At 51.8% G+C, this 19,971-nt stretch overlaps 1 protein-coding gene across 1 annotated transcript in view; it reads right to left on the bottom strand.

Moving 5' to 3' along the window:
- Window positions 1-18,345, bottom strand: part of BPGM (bisphosphoglycerate mutase) — a 33,539-nt gene extending 15,194 nt beyond the window's left edge. Inside the window, exons 1-2 of the mRNA XM_004608248.2 lie at window positions 18,195-18,345; window positions 22-684 (exon numbers count right to left, since the gene is read on the bottom strand). Coding sequence (XP_004608305.1) covers window positions 22-622 — 601 coding nt within the window. The 5' untranslated portion in view covers window positions 623-684; window positions 18,195-18,345. The remainder of the gene's footprint in view (window positions 1-21; window positions 685-18,194) is intronic.
- Window positions 18,346-19,971: the final 1,626 nt, after the last annotated feature.

The following is a 19,971-nucleotide window of genomic DNA, read 5'->3' as shown; positions in this document are numbered from 1 at the left end:
AACAAACAAACAAAGAAGTACCTTCCAGATGTTTCAGGAGTGCCCTGCTGCTATTTCCGTGCGCAGATATCAGAACGTTTTTGCCGCTCAATACCTCAGGAGCAATTCTTTCGTTCCAATAGGGAAGGAGTCTCTCCAGGACATCTTTTAAGCTCTCGGCTCGGGGCAGTTGGTCTATAGGTACGTCACACACTTTGTACCTCCGGTCGTTGTAGATTTCGTGGTAGTAGGGATGGGTCTCATCAATGGGTGGCGGCGTCACGTTGTAACTTCTCCTCCAGATCCGCACCTGTTCTTCTCCGTGATTCAAAGCCATCTTCTCCCTGTTAAGACCGATCAGGGCTCCGTAGTGACGTTCGTTCAGACGCCAGGAGCTCTCCACCGGCACCCACTCCTGCCCCAGCTCTTCCAGGATCAGCCAGGCCGTGTGAATGGACCGATTAAGGATGGACGTGAACACGAGATCAAACTCCATGTTGAGTGCTCTGAGCTGCTTCCCGCAATTCCGGGCCTCCTCCAAGCCCTCGCTGTTGAGCTTCTGATCTACCCAGCTGCAAAAGCGATTCTCCTTATTCCAAGCTCCCTCCCCGTGTCTCAGCATAATCAGTCTGTACTTGGACATACTGATGGGCCGAGCTTTCCCAGAGCTTGCAACTGGGCCAAGGTTCAACGACAACAACACATCTAGAAAGAGGGGGGGGAAGAAAAAAGGATAAGATGTAATCTCCATCCAAATGACACGGCCAGTGTAACTCTGCCATCACCGGGTTTCCAGATCAATCGAGACTCGTTCCTCTGAACAGCTTTGACCTCAGATATCCAGCGCTCAGACACCCTGGAACACACAGGCGTCTTCTACATGAATGGCAGGGAATCTGGTCGGCTCACATTTTGTGATGGCTGGAAGCCTGCTAGTTGTACTATCTAAAATAACAAAATGCCGGGGCTGGAGCGATAGCACAGCAGGTAAGGGCGTTTGCCTTGCACGCAGCCAACCCGGGTTCGATTCCCAGCATCCCATATGGTCCTCTGAGCACCACCAGGAGTAATTCCTGAGTACAGAGCCAGGAATAATTCCTGTGCATCGCCAGGTGTGACCCAAAAAGCAAAAAAAAAAATAATTAATTAATTAATTAATTAATTATTAATGAAAATAACAAAATGCCTCATTCTAATGGCACACTGCATTTCTGCCAGATTAAAAAGGCAGTTTGTGCCTGCAAAAAAAAAAAAAAGAGAGAGAGAGAGAGAATTTAATAGAATAAGGTGGAACCAATATAAAAAAAGAGAATTGGAAGTTGCATTCCCAGCTTCTGGCAGCTGTCCCAGGTTTGTCGCTGGGTGGAAAAAGAAACCCCAGCCTTACCTGGTGACGGGAATAATGACACCCGTTAGGCAACAGGCCGTCCGACGCCATGGGTCCCCACTGCACCCAGGAAACACTCGGACTCAGATTCCAGCGCTGAACGTTTAAACGAATTAACACTGCCTGTGGCACTTACCTAAATAATCTGTCACCTGTGCCTAGAAAGCCCTTTGGGCAGGGATAAATCCGGAAACCAAACACGCTGTCAAGGGCAAGCAGATGCGCGGTGCCGTCTGGAGGGGCAGATTAACGGAGGAGGGCTGCCGGGGTGCGGCCCCCTGATAAGCCGCCCGGCTCTCCTCCCCCCAGCCCTTCCTCTCGCCACCGCACAGCGGCCGCACGGCAGCGCGACCGGGTTCTCGGCAGACAGCTCGCCCTGAAGCGCTTCCAAATGCCCCCAGCGGAAGCTGCTGCTCCCAGACCCGAGGGCCACTCTGAGCCCCCGGCCCCCGCCGCCGGGCTGCCCTCAGCGGTCGGTGGGCACAGCGGCCACTGTCCGGGGCTGCTCGGGTTCCACCCGGCACACGCACTCTACCCCCAGCAGTGTGCCCCCCGGGGAGGGTAGGTGAGAGGAGCCCTCGAACTGGAGATACCGGGTTCCGCGTTAACTGTGATTCACCGTCTGTTAGAGAACAAGCAGGGACAGCGCTCGCGGGACTCTAGATCTGCTGTCCTCCTTTCCTCAGGAGTTTCCTACAAGGGGTGTCCGTAAAACCAGGCTTCCTATTTCTATTTCCGGGAGGCAGACAGAGGGCCCAAAGCAGCAGCAGAGGAAAGGGTGGCAGCAGGGAGACAGAGGGCCTCGGGCGCAGAATGGAGAATGGGATGAAAAGCACCTAGAGGGTTGTGCTAAGTGATTAAGTACAGGTGGCAGAGTGGGATAATCGCAAGCAAAGGAGGGAGAGGAGAGAGAGAGAGAGAGAGAGAGAGAGAGAGAGAGAGAGAGAGAGAGAGAGAGAGAGAGAGAGAGAGAGAGAGAGAGAGAGAGAGAGAGAGGAGAGATTTCTTTTTTAATGTATATAATTTTTTTATTTTTTTATAATTTATTGATTTTTTAATTAGTGAGTCACAGTGAGGGTACAGTTACAGATTCACACATTTTCGTGCTTGTTTTACCCTCACGCAATGTTCGAGAGCCCATCCCTCCACCAGTGTCCATTCTCCACCACATGAACCCAGTATCCCTCCCACCCCCCGTCCCATCCCCCCAAGAGAGAGAGAGAGAGATTTCTATGGTACTTTTCTCTCTTGGGGGGGTGTGGGGGGCCTACCCAGGGGTTCCCAGGGCTTACTGCTGGCTCTGTGTTCAGATCAGAGCCAGGGTGGGCAGCATGCCTGGCCCCGCTCTAGGCCCCTCGTAGGGTTGCTGTACAGAGCACCAATCTGCCAAGCAGCGGGAGCTTCGGGCCTGCCCCGGCTGCTGGCGCCCTCCGCACCGCTGCCACCGGGGCTCGGCTGTGGCACACGCGTGGCCGGGCGGGGGGCAGCGGAGGGAAGAACAGCTCTCGGCTGTTGCTCTACGCCCACCCTCAGGTTCATCCTGCCAAGCAAGAAGCCTCCCTCCGCCTTCTCCGCTTCCCGCGAAGAAGGGCCCCCCCAGACCGTATGCTGGCCGAGGCACGCCATCGTCTAGCTGGGGATGGGCCGGGTGGGGAGAACCCAAGACCACCCTGGTGTGCAGGCCCAGGGACACACAGACGCCATCTCGCTCGGCGCTGCAGGAGTCTCTCCATCGGCGGCTTGGCTTGCTTCACCACGGGGAACAATTTCTTGGGGCCCCTCAGAACAGCTATACATCATGGAAGAGGACACCGCAGCCACAAAACCTACACACACACACACACACACACACACACACACACACACACACATACATTGGTGGAAGAGGACAGTGCAGCCACAAAACCTACCTACACACACACACACACACACACACACACACACATTGGTGGAAGAGGACACCGCAGCCACAAAACCTACCTACATACACACACACATACACACACACACACACACACACACACACACACTGGTGGAAGAGGACACCACAGCCACAAAACCTACACACACACACACACACACACACACACAGGTGGAAGAGGACACCACAGCCACAAAACCTACCTACACACACACACACACACACACAGGTGGAAGAGGACACCGCAGCCACAAAACCTACCTACACACACACACACACGACCGCTCCCTCCCTCAGGTGCGAGGGGAGCTCAGGGGTCGGACCAGGGGCCCCACGGAGGGCATCATTCTTGGAAACAGATCCCGTGTTCCCTCTTTTTTTTTTTTTTGCTTTTTGGGTCACACCCGGCGATGCACAGGGGTCACTCCTGGCTCATGCACTCAGAAATTACTCCTGGTGGTGCTCGGGGGAACCATATGGGATGCTGGGAATCGAACCCGGATCAGTGGCGTGCAAGGCAAACACCCTCCCCGCTGTGCTATCGCTCCAGTCCCCAAGAGCCGTTCCCTCTTTTTCCGTGGGGCTGTCAACTCACTTTCCCATTTCACTGGCTGCTCACGGCAGGCCGAGGAGCTTGGGGAACCAACGGGTGCCTGTCCTGACGCTGTCATGCCTCCCGGGACCTGGTGTTCCGGCTTGACGGGGAAGGTGCCACCCTGTGGGCGGCCTCATTTCCAGGCCCAGAGGCTTCGGAAGGGCTGAAGAGTGCGGGGAGCGAGCTGCAGGGAGCGCCAGGCCCCTCTGCCGGGGGTGGGCGAAGTGGGGATGGGAGTGAAGGTCCCATGGCCTGAGCTCACCCAACTTCCGGGTTTGGAGCACTGCGGGGAACCGAAGAAGCTGGACCTGTGAAATGCAAGACTGGCGGGAAGGCAGGCCTGGGGGTTAGGCTGGAGAGAAAGTGGGGGTTCTGTTCTGGCTTGATTTGTTCCCGTGTAGTACAGGGGCCGTTCCCCGCAGAGCTGGCCAGGTGTTGGCTGCGCCGCTGGCTGGGAACCCTGCACAGGTGGGGCACGCGGGTGGGGCACGCGCGCTCCCACGTGTCCCCTCCCAAGCTTTAAAGTCAAAGCAAAGCAAAACCCCACCTCTCTCTTGGAGGAGCGATCCGATCATCCCCACTCCCCAAAGTTACTATTTTAAAACCTCAAAAAGAGGGGCTGGAGCAAATAGCACAGCGGGTAGGGTGTTTGCTTTGCACGCGGCTGACCTGGGTTCGAATCCCAACATCCCATATGGTCCCCTGAGCACCGCCAGGAGTAATTCCTGAGTGCAGAGCCAGGAGTGACCCCTGTGCATCGCCGGGTGTGACCCAAAAAGCTAAAAAATAATAATAATAAAAATAAATAAAAACTCAAAAAGAGTGGCTACTTCTTAGCTTTAGCCCATTTCCCTGGGAGATGGGGAACCTGAGTTCCCAGACCTTCAGACCTTCAGAATATAAAAATCAAAACCCAAACTGAAAGTCCCGGGAAGCTGCAATTTTAGGTGGTACCTGGTATAAATCCTGGAAAGCAGTTTGAACACTTTTTTTTTTTTTAAACTGTGAGCTAAATAAAATAAGCCAACGAACTAGACTGCCAGTGCCTGGCCGGTGACTGAAAGGGTGACCTCCCCGGGGACACACATAGCCGGGGAGGTCACGATCCCCAGGACCCAGCAACCCCTGCCAATCCGGCGCCCCGTGCACCTCGGTTACATCCAACGCTCTTCCTTGGCGCAAGCGCCCTGGCTCCTGTCCCATCTGCCCTCGCCCTCCTGCCAATCAAACGGGCTCAGTTTGATCCTCCGGCTCTGAGTGCCAGCGGGGCTGAAAACGAGCCGGTGTCGGAACCACACTGCCCCAATGCCTGCTTCTCTCTTCAGTGGGGGGTACTCCTGCCTCAGACCCTCGCAGGCGACAGGTGAGGTCTCGAACTCACAACTGCGGTCTCCAAAACTCCGCTGCCTTTTAGGGAAGGGCAGCTCTGGGCCGGAGAGGCCAGCTGCCGCTGCCTGTCGCCAGTGCTGGCTGCAAACTTCCTGAAACCCAAGCGCCCTATTTAAGACCCTCAATTACCTGCAGCTGGTCTGGGGGGGGGGGGTGAAGCCCAAAGTCCATACCGTGGCCTGCACGACCTCTGTTTTCTACCCCCACCCCCGCCCTGAGCAGGCCGTGGTCTTTCTCACCTCAGGACCTCTGCACATATTATAGTGCCCCCCTCCCCCCTCCAACCTCACCTACCATCCCCCTGCCGGCCCTGCTCAAGGGAGTCTCTGCTTAGAGCACTTTAGTTTTGTGGCCAAGCAAAATAAATGCCAGTCACAAATGCACGTCACAGATTTAATTTTCCCAAGACCATATTTATAGAGTAAAAGTAGGTGGAACTAATTCTAATAGGCACTTTAATCTTACAGGTTCAAAAACATTATATTCGGAACATTGCAATTTCAACATCTGATCTGTATGCAATTCTTTGTCTTTAAGTGGGGGGGGGCGAGGGCGGGGTTGGGCTGCCAAGCAGTATCCTGGGGGTCCAAGAGCCTCTTCCCAGCAACTTGTGGCTGAGATAGCCAGTGGTGCCTGGGCCCACCAGTACTGGGACCACCATGGCCACACCTGGAGTGCTTGGGAGAGACCAGGAGGCACCGGGAATGGAATGCCACATCCATGGGCCTGATCTGAGTCTGAATCCCAGCTCCAAATAGGTTTTTTTTGTTGTTTTTTGTTTTTTTGCTTTTGGGTCACACCCGGCAATGCACAGGGGTTACTCCTGGCTCTGCACTCAGGAATTAACTCCTGGCAGTGCTCAGGGGGCCATATGGGATGCTGCGAATCAAACCCGGGTTGGCCGTGTGCAAGGCAAATGCCCTACCCACTGTGCTATCACTACAGCCCCTCCAGATGCAAATCTTAACGTGATGTTTTAGTCTTTTTTTTTTGTAATATGCCTTTGAAACTGGGAACGTATTTTTTCACTTCAAGCACATCTCTGTAGGATAACATTGGTTTGTCCTTTCTGCCTTGCCACAGGGAGCTTAAGTTTATTGAGTTACTCCCATCACAGTGCTCCCATTCCTCTGTGTTTATCTGTAACCTCTTTCTTTGAGCTCTGCTTCCCAAACCTGTCAATCACCTTTATCTCCTAATCAGACTCTGTTAACTTGTAAATATTGCTTTTCTCTTCTCCTTAAGTCCTTTGCATAGTTAATTCAGAGCAATGTCCTTTTCTTGTACAGACACAGGAAGATGGTTAATGCTACGCTTTTGTAACTTGAGAGTTAACTGACTTCGAATGATATTCACTCCTGGGCATCTGTTCTCTTGACTTAAGCCTCAGTTGCCCTTACTTCCTAGCACCCCAAAAGCAGTGTCCCGATGAGGGACTAGATGGACCCAAAGCAAGCTGTGAGCTATCTTGGCATCAAAATGGGCCAGGCCAATGCGCCATAATACTTAACTATAAGTTAAGAGAATGGTCATGGACAGATTCTGTTGTGATCCAAAAAGTAACATCTAGATTAGGACCCTACTAGGGTTAGGAAAGATTAATCTGGCCTGAGCACTGTAGACTGAGCTCTATAGTGAGATGTCCCCAGGACAGCCACTCTCCAAGCTCAAGGTATCTCTTACTGTGTCCATACAAAATAACTAATATATTAAGAAGCAAAATCAAGATGTTAATTAAGATGTTAATTAAGTTACTGGACTAAGGAGAGGAGAAACACCCCTAAAAGGTGTTTTGCCCCTGAGCTGAAGAATGGCTTTCAAATGTTGATTGTGCTACCGGAAAGGGTGTGGGGCTACCCCCAATGCAGGGAGTTGGAGAGGGACTAAAGAGACCCAGGTGGCAAGTCAGAGCACGGGGAGATGAGCGGGAGAGACAGGAGGGGACGGGAATGAGGGGCAGTGTGAGGCTAGAATGGGGGGCTTAGTGAGACTGGGACAGGCGTGTGGGGAGAATGGAACAAAGGCAACTGATTGCCCACCAGCCTGGCCCTCGTTTCCTCCTTCGTCCACCCATGGCATTGCCGTCCCGGGTGGGGAAGTGGCCCGAGACCACCGAACGCAGGCGGCGAGAGAGAGCCGCAGGGGTTCCGACGCCGCCTGCTGATGACACATCTCCATCTGGGCGAGCCACATCTAGAGGACTGGAAGCCACACGGGACCAGTGGCTGGCCACCACACTGAACTGCACAGCTCTAGAACTTGGCGTGAATGTTCATTGCGCTAGCCGGAGGGTGGGGGTGTCTCAATTTTGTTTTTGTTTTTGTTTTTGTTTTTGCTTTTGAGTCACACCTGGCAATGCACAGGGGTTACTCCTGGCAGTGCTCAGGGTGCCATATGGGATGCTGGGAATCGAACCCGGGTCAGTGGCGTGCAAGGCAGACACCCTACCTGCTGTGCTATCACTCCAGCCCCAGGTGTCTCAATTTTGAATGTCTGTCAGAGTCCCCAGGAGAAAGGGGCAAGAGAGAACTCTGGGTGCCGTTTCCAGACCCTGAGAAGGTAGGGCGGGCATCCACCTGGCATTTTTCTCACGTTCATTGGTGGTCTGAGGTTTGTGCCAGGAGACCCTTTGCTCTGGGCAAAATCTCTGTCCTCCTTGCTGGCTGGAAAGTGCTTGAGTCTACCCGGGGTGGTGGCGCGGCCATGTAGGTCCCTGGGGGCAGGACATTTGCTCATCCTGGCACTTCTTCCTGCCATATCTAGGACAGAGGTTCCCAGCCTGGCCTACCAGCCCTTTCCAGATAAACACCCAGCACCCCCCGGAAACCCACACTCTGGAAGCGAACCGACAGAAAGCGCCTCCAATTTCTATTTTTTTTCTTTTTGGGTCACACCCGGCAATGCACAGGGGTTACTCCTGGCTCTGCACTCAGGAATGACCCCTGGCGGTGCTTGGGGGACCATATGGGATGCCGGGGGTCGAACCCGGGTCGGCCGCGTGCAAGGCAAATGCCCTCCCCGCTGTGCTATCACTCCAGCCCCAAAGTGCCTCCAATTTCACCCAAGACTACGAGCCACATCCCCCGTGCCCAGGTCCTCTCAGGCCCCCCAGCTTGTCAACCTTGGGGAGCACTGCTCTGTTCCCCACAGGGAGGTGCCCAGCAGGTGTGCCAACAGCGTCCGAGTCAGACCCCACGGACCCCACAACACTGCAGGGGAGAGCCTGATGGGACGGTGGCAAGCAGCGAAGCGTGAGGAGTCACTGGCAACCCCAGGCGTTGGGAAGCTTTAACTCAAGAGTCCCGGTGGATTCACTGGCGAGGCCGAGCCAAAAACATCACCTCCTCCCCCTACCCCCACCACCCCAGGGCTGGAGCGACAGCACAGCGGGGAGGGCCTTTGCCTTGCATGCGACGAACCTGGGTTCGAATCCCAGCATCCCATATGGTCCCCTGAGCACCGCCAGGGGTAATTCCTGAGTGCATGAGCCAGGAGTAACCCCTGTGCATCATCAGGTGTGACCCAAAAATTGAAAAAAAAGAAAAAAAAAAGAACATCGCCCGCGCTGTCTGCACCGTCTTCCGAGACTGACCCTGCTCAGGAAAGGGCCTCATCTCCACGGAGAGCACCGAGGCTGACGACTGGCTCGTTCCAACCCTGGAGCCACTGAAGAACTGGATCCCGGTGTGAAGATCAAGGTTCAGTTGGCCTCACTTCACAGGGGCCTCTCCAGTCACGACTTGCCCTTCCCCACCCGGGCAACCATCTCACAGACCGCGTGCAACCCAGCGGAGAAGAAAGGAGGGCTCAGCTCATGACCCCGAGGCACACGGTGGAGGTGGGTATCGGTCCCCCCCCAACCGCGGAGAGGTACCCAACCGACACACATGCTCCTCACCCTCAGATTCCCCATGATTCTAAGGCCAGAGCTTTGTTCATTGGGGCTGGCTTGGGTCAAGTTCACCAGCCTGGGGTCGGTTTCCCCAGGCTCTTCGTGCTTTCCTCAGCGTGGGTGACTGGCACCCGAGCTAGGCACTGATGTCGGTCTCAGTTTACTTCATACTCGGGAAAGGGACCCCCCGGGGCTCCTAATCCCAGAGGGCTCCCTCCATCTCGACAGCATGATACGGCCTGGGGCCAGAGAGACAGAGAGAGTACAGCGGGAAAAGCAGGTGGCAGACACCGGGTTCCATACGGTCTTCTGAGCCCTCCAGGACTGATCCCTGAGTGTAGAGCCAGGAGGAAGCCCCGAGCACCGCCAGAGGTGGCCCCCAAACCAAGAAAAGGAAGAAATAAAGAAACACCAAACAGACAGCAGATCTCAAAAGGCATCTTCCCCACACCTCTTCCTCCCGGCTGATTGCCCTTCTTTCTCACTGTTACTTTTTAAATTTTTCTTTTTGGGTCACACCCAGCAATGCACAGAGGTTACCTCCTGGCTTTGCACTCAGGAGTCACTCCTGCCGGTGCTCAGGGGACCATATGGGATGCTGGGAATCAAACCTGGGTCGGCCGCATGCAAGGCAAACGCTCTCCCCGCTGTGCTATTGCTCCAGCCCCCTCCCTCTCACTGTTACTTTTTACATTTTTCTGCTACATCAGTGTGCCTGGCCCGCACCTCTGAAACGGGCGTGCAAAAGATGGCCAAACTTGAAAGGTGGCTGTCAAGAGAACAGTCTGGAGCTGGGGGCTGGGGGGTGGGGTGAATGGGTGGGTGGGGGGGAGAAGGGCTGGGATAGGAGCGGGAACCTGGGGACACTGGTGGAGGGAAGGTGACACTGGTGGCGGGATCCATGATGGAACATTGCATGTCAAAAACCCAACTGTGAATAACTAATTCACAGTGCTTTAATAAAATAAAATCTCAGGAAAAAAATAAAATATAAAGGCAAAAATAAGGACCAAGGGAAAAAAGAGAGAGAAAGAGAGATGACTCAGTGGCTTTGATCCCTCCAAAGCTAACTACCTCTATCAGGGGAACAATAGCTCTAAGATTTGGGGATACCACTGGACATGGCCTTCCATCTCCCTGTCTCCTCAGCCACTAAAAACCATACTATGACGCCGAGCACACGGTTCCATGGCAGCTACCATTCGAGGGACGAAGACTACGGCGCACAGGAATACTTGAATCCTCAGCCACCTTGGTCTGGAGAAGACGCTACGATTACGCCCATTGTACAGATGCAGAAACCCCCCTGGCCCTGGTGATGGTAACTGGCAGAGCTGGAGTTCAATCTGGCAGAAGCTGGACCCTGAGGTCTACACTGAGACCTTGAACCACACCTCTGAACTTTCAAAGCTACCCTAAATCCTTGTTCACTTCCGTCATTACTGACATTACAATGAATGACGCATATACTACTACTAGTACTGCACATACTAGTACTACTGCATATACTACTACTACTGCATATACTACCAACTACTGCATATACTACTAGTACTGCATATACTACCAACTACTCAGCCTCCCCAGTTGTATTAGTTATTTCTCTTTTCAATCCCACTGAGGGGGATGCCAGGCATGCCTGACTGTGCTCAGGGGTTACTCCTGACCTAGGCTCAGGACTCAGGAGTCTCCCTGGTGGTGCTCAGGGAATCATAAGTGATGCCTGGATCAGACCAGGATTGAAGCCCTGTATACATACAAAAAAAATCTCTCTCCTCTCTCTTTCCTCTCTCTCTTTCTCTCTATCCTCTCTCCTCTCTCCTCTTTCTCTCTCTCCTCTCTCTCTCCCTCTCTCTCTCCTCTCTCTCTCTTTCTCTCCTCTCTCTCTCCCTCTCTCTCCTCTCTCTTTCTCTTTCTCTTTCTCTCTCTCTCTCTCTCTCTCTCTCTCTTTCTCTCTCTCTCTCTCTCTCTCCTCCCTCCCTTCCTCTCTGGAGTCACACACCCCACGCCATTTAAGCATTTGAACACAGTACAGTGATGCAGCCCTGTATACATACAAAATAATCCCTCCCTCCTTCTCTTCCTCTCTCTCTCCCTCCCTCTCTCCTTCCATCCCTCCCCCTTTCCTCCCCCCTCCCTCCCTCCCTTCCTCTCTGGAGTCACACACCCCACCCTATTTGAGCATCTGAACATAGTACAGTGATGCGCTGCTGAGGAATGAAGCCGCAAACAAGAATTAAGGAGGAGATTATCTCCGAGTAAAGTTTCATGGACACAGGACTGTTGAAACTGCATTTGGACAGAGATGCTTAAGATTTATAGAAAAGGGGAAATTTATCAAAAAAAAATATATTTATAGGAAAGGGGAAAAGGCATTCTTACCTAAGGAAGGAGTGAGGAGACACTGGGCCAGATGCATGTGCAGAGAGAGGACCCATCAGAAACGGCTGGACACCTCGGAAAGGCTTGCTCTCGGCCTGCTCTCCCCACTGAATTACAGGGTCCCTTTCATACTGAAGTACCATAGGTGACAACTTACACACTCTCCCTACAAGCCTAGGGTGCAACAGGAGACAAGGAGACCAGCCTAGAAAGATAAGACAGACGCGTGGCCCAGAAGGGCCTCGTGCCCAGGAAGCAGGTTCTCCTGTACACACCGGAGCATCATCAAAGGTGCAATCACTCGGGTCTTATAGGAAGGTGAAAGCGCTTAAAAATACAGAGAAAATGGAAAAACACACAGCCAGGTGAACACTACAAGGCTTTTGCAATAATCCTGATGACACATGACCAGACCCAGATCAAGTTTACTGGCTGTTCAGACGGGACCTTGGGATAATGTTACTTTGGTGATGGGCTGGTGGGGCAGCATCACAGTATAAAATTAAATTAAAAGAACAAAGGTGGAGTGTCCTTGGCGTACTGGTGGTGGTGAAGGTGCTAGTACCTTTGTATACCACGTCCAAGTTAATACTGTTGCAACCTCGTTACCTAAACCAAATTAAAAGTAAATAAAACGGGACAAAGGAGATGAATGTGAGCGACGCTACAGCTCAGGGGCTGGGAACCTTTTTTTTTTTTAGAGGGCCCAGTAGTACTTTTTAAAGCTTGATTGGCTCTAGCGTCTCTGTTGCTATTACTTATTCTGCCACTGTAGCTAAAAGCAGTCATAGGCAATATATAAATAATCAGGCTGTGTTCCAATAAAACTTCATGTAGGAATATTGATATTTGAATTTCATGTAATGTTCAGGCCTTGCTAGATACCATTGTTTGTCATTTCTACTCATGACATCAGCATTCTGAACCTCCCAAGCACCTTATCCTGAGATAATTCCAGCATTCTTTTCTTTCTTTTTTTTTTTTTTTTTGTTGTTGTTGCTTTTTGGGTCACACCCAGTGATGCGCAGGGGTTACTCCGTGCACTCAGGAATAACTCTAGGCGGTGCTCAGGGTACCATACAGGATGCTGGGAATCGAACCCGGGTTGGCTGCATGCAAGGCAAACATCCTACCCGCTGTGCTATCACTCCAGCCCCAATCCTAACATTCTTAAACCACCTAACTTTATTCTAAAATTCAAAGTACCCTGAGTAAAGAAATCCACATAATAATTATTTTGACCCATCACAGAAGACCATTTGAGCACCTTGAAATCAGAGTACCAAACTTTTGCTTAACTGAACTATCTCATAATGGGTTCCAGAGGGAACAACAGGGAAAATTAGTCACCCTGCCGACCTCCTTGAAAAATATGGTCTGCTGTTTTGACATGCACCTTCACCAACTATCACCTCACACTTCAGACGCGTGTACGCTTGCTTGGGAATTGAAGCTGTACAATTATTTTTGCAATACAGAAGTGAATAGGAAGAACAAGGGGGAAAAAATGAAAGAAAGAAACAGGTGATTCAAAAGAAAGCTCTGTAAAGAGGCCATACCTGCAACTAAACAAATGCATAAAAAGCCCATGTAAAACAAGCAATATAGGGGCTGGAGCAATAGCACAGCAGGTAAGGCGTTTGCCTTGCACGCAGCCGGGTTCGATTCCCAGCATCCCATATGGTCCCCTGAACACCGCCAGGAGTAATTCCTGAGTGCAGAGCCAGGAGTAACCCCTGTGCATCATCGGGTGTGACCCAAAAAGCGGAAAAAAAAAAAAAAAAAAAAAAACGAGCAATATGATGTTGCTGCCATAAACCCAAAGTTAGGCTTCCAGGTCAGCATGCTTTGGGCAGGGAGGGATGGAGAGGGCAGACAGGGGTGAATTCACACACAGAGCATTTGCTGAGGCTACTGCAACAATCACTTGTGTCACTTGTATCACTTGTCATCCCGTTGCTCATCGATTTGCTCGAGCGGGCGCCAGTAACGTCTCCATTTGTCCCTGTCGTGTGCTATGCAGCCCAATGGCGTCTGCTCGCTCCAGGAACACGAAGAGCTTCAGACCGTTCGTTCGGAGTTTTGATGAAGAAGTCTGACTATAAGGGCTGGAGCAACAGTACAGCGTGTAGGGCATTTGCCTTGCACGCGGCCGACCCAGGTTCGATTCCCAGCATCCCATATGGTCCTCTGAGCACCGCCAGGGGTGATTCCTGAGTCCAGAGCCAGGAGTAACCCTTGTGCATCATTGGGTGTGAAGAAGAAGTCTGACCATCTCGTAGATGGGCAGCCAGGAGTTCTTCTGACACTTCAACAATAGTTCTTAATATTAGCTCTAACACAGAGATTAGCACTAAATGGAGCTTAATGCTTTTGCTGCTTTCTACTGTTGCCCTCACGAAGCCAGGAGCAAACCTTCCCCCTACCCAGGGCTGCCTTCCCAGAGGAATACTCCCAGGACACGGCTGTCTCCCTTCCTCAAGTATTTGAAAGAACTGTGCCTAATATTCCAATCTGACAACGCTTCACATATAGGGGTGGGGGGTGAAACTACAGGATAGGGCCAGGGGGATTGCCCCATAGTTGGAAGCCTGCTTCCCAAGCGGAGGGGAGAAGGCAGATGGAATAGAGAAGGGAGCACTAAGAAAATGATGGCTGGAGGAAGCAGTCGGGATGGGAGATGCGTGCCAAAAGTAGATAATGGACCAAACATGATGACCTCTCAGTGTCTGTGCTGCAAGCCATAGTGCCCAAAAGGAGAGAGAGAGTATGGGGAATACTGTCTGCCATGGAGGCAGGGGGAGAGGGGAAAAGGGGGGGTATACCGGGGATAATGGTGGTGGGGAATGTGCACTGGTGGAGGGGTGGGTGTTTGATCATTGTGAGATTGTAACCCAAACATGAAAGCTTGTAACTATCTCACGGTGATTCTATAAAAAAATTTTTAAAAATTTAAAAAAGAAACTACAGGATAAAAATGGATTTTTAAATGTGGCTTTTAGGACTGGAGAGTAGTACAGTGCCTTGACCATGATCAACCCTAATTTGACACCCAGAACCACATACGGTCACTCTGCCAGCACCACGATGAGTGATCCCTGAACACCGAGCCAGGACTAAGCCCTAAGCACTGCTGGATGTGCTCACTCCCAACCCCCAGGAAATCAAAAAGGAAAAACACAGTTTCCTATTTCTAAAACTTGAGTTAAGAAATATGGTCAAAAGGACCGGAGCGATAGTACAGCGGGTGGGCGTTTGCCTTGCACGTGCCCACCCGGGTTAGATCCCTGGCATCCCATATGGCCCCCCAAACACTGCCAGGAGTTAATTCCTGAGTGCAGAGCCAGGAGGAACCCCTGAGCATCGCTGCGTGTGACGCCACTTCCCAAAAACAAAACCAAAACAAAAAAGAAATATGGTCAATGTTCTGGTGTTGAAGTGTTATAAAATCAGGGACAGAGTCGCTTTGATCCAAAACTTCCCCTTAAGTATCAAAGAGTCAAGTGCTATTCTAGGTGACTGCCCAGAGGTCTTCCTGGGTCTGAATTCTCACTGCACAGCCTCGAACAGCTGAAGCCTTTGTGCACTGGGAGCCTAACTCGGGAGACCACAAACTGGCTACAACAGAAGGCAGGGAAAAAGAGAGCTCAACTATATGGCTCCGGTAAATTAAAACTAAATAGTTCTAAAGGGGAATGAAATCTGGAGCTTGGTTCCTTCATGCCATCCGCACTGTCAAGTTCAATATTAAGAGCTCAAACAAGACGGTACCTGAAAGTACCTAGTGTGGCATCACCTGTAACTTAAGAAGACATTCTCTAGACATGTTCCTGCGTGTCCTTCAGGGGACACACTCAGAAAAGCTCCGCCTAGTGTGTGAGTCTGATGGTTTGGGGCTTGGGCCTGGCCGAGTTTGGGGAGGGGTAGGGGCCAAACAGCCAGGGCTATGCCTGGTGCGGCTCGGGGGGCTGGCAGCCAGGGACACAGCTGGCAGTCATTAGTGGGGTTAGCAGTGCCAGGGGCTGAACTCCGCTCTCAGCATATTCGGGGCATGCGCCCTACGACCTGAGCTGGCTCCCCAACCCACTTCCCCATTTTTTAGTGGCAACATAAAAATACGCCCTTCCCAGAAGCAAATGGTATCATGCACAGGTGACGTTAGCCCAGCCCAATTATCTTCCTGTTCTCCCATGTGAAATGACGATCAGCCTCCTTGAAGGACCACGGGGTCCAAGGGACCCAGAGGAGAGCAGGTGGCCCTCCCATGCCAGGAAAGAGCCATGAGCCGCGAGGTGAGCGTTTGCCTGGGTGTGCTGCTTGTTCCAGCCTGCACGCATCCCTCCTGTGCAGAACACCCACACACCACACCTCCCTCCTAGCTCCGGCGACTTCTTCCCTGCGGGGAGGGTTTATTGTCAACACAAACACTTTGATTCGGTTGTTTACCAAATTCCAAGAATGTTTAGTCCAGAAACCTCGACACTGGTCCTATAGCTCTGCTACTTTCTGACTGTGTGATCTTGACCAAATGATGTGTGTGGATACCCTTTTCCTTCTGCCTGAGGATGAAGATAACGAAACTGCCGTTCTCAAGAGGTATTTGGGAAGAATAAATGAGCTGATGGCAAAGTTCTCTATCCAAGAGGCAGAGACATTCTGGGTCGAATGGAACAGGAAAACGGGCACCAACCTCAGGTCCCTGAAGGTGAGCCCACCTTGCTGAGGGCATGAGCAGAAGCAAATGCTGTGGCAGAATGCGGGCGGGCAGAAAGAGTCAAGGTTATATGAGGAGTGAAAGAGGAATGTAGCCCAGTGTTTTTGCTGAGTGCTGGGGAGAGAGCACAGATGGTAAAAATGCAATCGCTCAAGCATACGGAACGCTAAGTAAAATTCTAGAGTCCAACTGCTTGCGTGAGATAGCACACATTTCATTTCCATTTCCTAAGTGAGGTTTTCTCCATACTTGTGGCCCTGTTTTGGTGAGAGTTTTGTTATTGAGTAATATCTGTAGTCTTGTTTGCCCCTATAAATAGTCCCGTACAACAGATTTCTTTCCAAAGATGTTCAAGAGACCTACCAAATATTTGCATGGCCTCAGGCTTTGGGCTGAGACACAAAGATGCATGGGTAAACTCAAGTATCACTCAGGACTCCAAAGGAGATGTGTCCCCTTAATCTCAACCAACGGCAGAAGGCTAAAGAGGAAGAGAGGGGAAAGATCTAACTACCTTGACCTAACAATACTTGCCTCTGCATAGCGGAATACCAGTTGTCCTTTAGTATACTTCTGTATAATGGCCATTCTAAACAATGACCACATTTTCTACAATGATGCATTCGGTTCCGTTTGGTTTCAATACGAACAAAAAGGCAACAGGTACTTGTCCCTTGAAGCTGGGGACTTTTCTAACAGATTGGTACGGATTTTACTGCGACGAAATTCTGTTTACGTATTTGTGGTGGGAAAAAAATGTTTAATCATCTCTAATTTAAACCAGATTTTTAACACAGACATAAGCCAAAGAAACAGTTTCATGGAACATCCGCTTATTTAAGATGCAAAACCCGAAGAGTCAGAGGGTGGAAATGATTTGGTTGTGATCCCATAAATAGCAACAGCTTCAAGACACCTAAAACCCCGGTGTCTCTACTTCCAACCCAGCTTCTTCCAGCACACCATTTGGTTGCACTACACTTCTCTAAAGTCCACCATTTAAAGGAGTACCCACTGTGCTCAAGATGCAAAGATGAATAAAACCTAGATTCCGGGGACACAGATTGAGAGCAAGGTAAAAAAAAAAAAAAAGACCATTTTTTAGTTTCATTCTAGAAAACCTTAGTAATTACCAGTGAAAAAGCAGCATTCGATTTGCTGTTTTGTTTTGTGTTTTTGCAGGCGTCTGCATTCCACGAACATTCTGGTACCAAATGCTCCCGAAGTTGGAAGGCAGACAGCGGAGAAGCGGGAGTTATAATAAAACAAATGGACCGCTTCCCCCTTCGAAACTTGACGGGGAGCTTGTTTGCTTTCCATTATGCATTCTACTGACCCTAGAGACCAAAACCGTCCCAGATCCTGGAAAGGGCAGAAATAACGTTTAAATCTGCAGTGGTTCTAAGACCCGGTGGTTTGGCTGGTCGGTCTGTCTGCTCCAGATTTGAGCGCTCCTGAAAGCATTGCAGGATTTCACCTCTTTCCCCCTTCCCGGCGTTCGAGTTTGTCCGGTCGACTTAAGACTTCCAGGGCCAGGTCGGCCACGGCCCGAAAACACAGGACACAGTCCTGAATCAGGGTCCCCGAGGTCTCCGGCGAAGCACCCCCCACCCTCCTGTTGCAAGGGGTTCAGCCACACCGGCCCCTGACGTCCAGGAGCGATCAATTCACCTCTCCCTTCAACTGCTGTGTATTCCTGCCCTCAAGACTCCACGCCCAAGGCAGAGTCCTCCTTTGCACGGGCAGTTCTGCAAACAGTGAGCTGGGCTGATCTCGGGAGCGGGGTCCAGGTGAGGGTCGCACCTAAGGGGCGGGCGAGCTCCTTCCCACCCCTGGACGCCAGGCAACTGGCCTTCCCGCGCTGCGGAGGCACACATGCCATCACTGGGAAAAATAAAATAAATGAAAACGCTCGCCAAAGCACCCGTCACTCACCTGCCAAGAAGTCACCTGCAGCCGCCGCCTCTCCTCGAAGCCACCTAGGAGCCAGCGCCTGCTGGGACTCATCCCGGCGGCCGGCATCGACGCTCTTTTTCTAGCCCCGGAGCCAGGAGGGGGCCGGTCCTAGGCCCCCGCCTATTGGAAAGCCGAGCCGTCCGTCATTCTCGGCCCCGCCCCGCTCCCGGGACCACATCGAGGTCTTTTCCGCTTTTCACAGCCACGTGGTAGACATTGAGACTCTGATTGGCTCACTGTGGAGACGAGCACATGTCAGGGACCAGTTAGAGACGGACCTAGATGCCGGGTAGGCGGGCTTCAGTTTGGGGAAGTAGAAAAGAAAAAGCCACCGGGGTTGCCCCGGCAATTGGAAACCCGGGGCTGGTACACTGCACGTTTGCGTGGTTCGGGGGGAGGGGAGGCGGGGAAAAAAAAAAAAAGACGTTTGGCGTCTACCAAGTTGGAGAAATGCCGGCGGGACCTTGGAAGCGACGAGGTGATGTTTCTTTTCACTCCTGGAGGACTTCAGCCGGGGCAGGGCTGCCGTCCTCGCCAGAGGGTGTTGTGGCTTTGCAGGCTTGAATCGCGATGAAAGCAAAAGCCTTTTAAGTGCCCGGTTTATGGGGCCAGCAGCTGCTCATCGCTGTTTCTTCTCTCGGTACTTTTTATAGGGCCAGCCCGCGGGCAATTCCCGGGCACTCTTTTCGCTTGGAAAAAAAAAATAGCGTGATAAATGAAAGGCAGATGAAGGGAGGATGGGGTGGAATGAGGAGAACTAGGAGTGGGGGGAAGCCGCAATTACTGAAGCCGAGAACCCTATGAAAATACCTGAAAGCCTGGCCCGGAGCCCTCGCTGCTGCTAATAAGCAGCCTTGAAGGAGCACACCAGGCTTTGAAGCAGAAGCCTTAGAACTTTCGGGTGGGCGAGAAAGATAAGGGGATGTGTGTTTGCCTGAGCAGTCGGGGAACCCCCCTCCCCCCCACACACACACGCTACCCCCCACTCTTGATCTCTGCAATCAAGCCCTGCCTCCTGCCCAGTGCCCTCGTGGGCGCTTCTCAGCAGGACTTCATCCTCCCTAACCAAGCCAGTTTGATCTGTGATCGCCCGCAGATCCTCAGAATAATAAACACAACTTTGGAAAGATCGTGTCCACATTTTTTTAACTGGACAACACACAGCGCGCTCTGGTTTGTACCATGCCCTTACTTCTCTTGCCCCACCCACCTCCACCCTGGGGTGCCAGAACTCCTCCTGACACAGAACTGTCTTTGCTTCTGAGAAAGCCTCACTCAGAAGGCCTAATAGCGCCTTCCGAGTAGGTTAGAGCTTCGCTCTCTCTACTTAGCACAAGATTAACTAGAGCTTAGGTCAGAACGCTTGCAGGAGGCTGCTTCTCCTCTTGCAGCTCTGGCTGCAGCTTCCAGGTGCCTTACTCTTATCCTCTCGCATTTGCCATCAGGAGCAGGTTTTTTTCCACCAGTTTCTAAAATCCTAACTCCCTACTCAGCGCCCACTGTCCATTTTCTGGAGGCTAGTGACAGCCTTGGGCTCGGGGCTGTGTCAGAGTATTTGATGCCTACAAGAGGGCACGGTCTCCTTTGGGCTGTGTTTTGTTATTCTGCATGTGCAGGGAATGTCGGCGGCAAACCAGGCAGAACATCAACCCCATGCAGCATCACCTACCACTGAGGATTGTTGCTTGAGGGTGGAGGCTGACGAGATTGAACTCCATGTATTGATTCATAATTCCAGGAACATGCTTTCTTTTCT

Source organism: Sorex araneus, chromosome 1 (genome assembly GCF_027595985.1).
Source record: "Sorex araneus isolate mSorAra2 chromosome 1, mSorAra2.pri, whole genome shotgun sequence".
NCBI classification, from domain to species: Eukaryota; Metazoa; Chordata; class Mammalia; order Eulipotyphla; family Soricidae; genus Sorex; species Sorex araneus.
The sequence above is the reverse complement of the archived record's forward strand: the minus strand, read 5'-3'. Positions and strand labels throughout refer to the sequence as shown.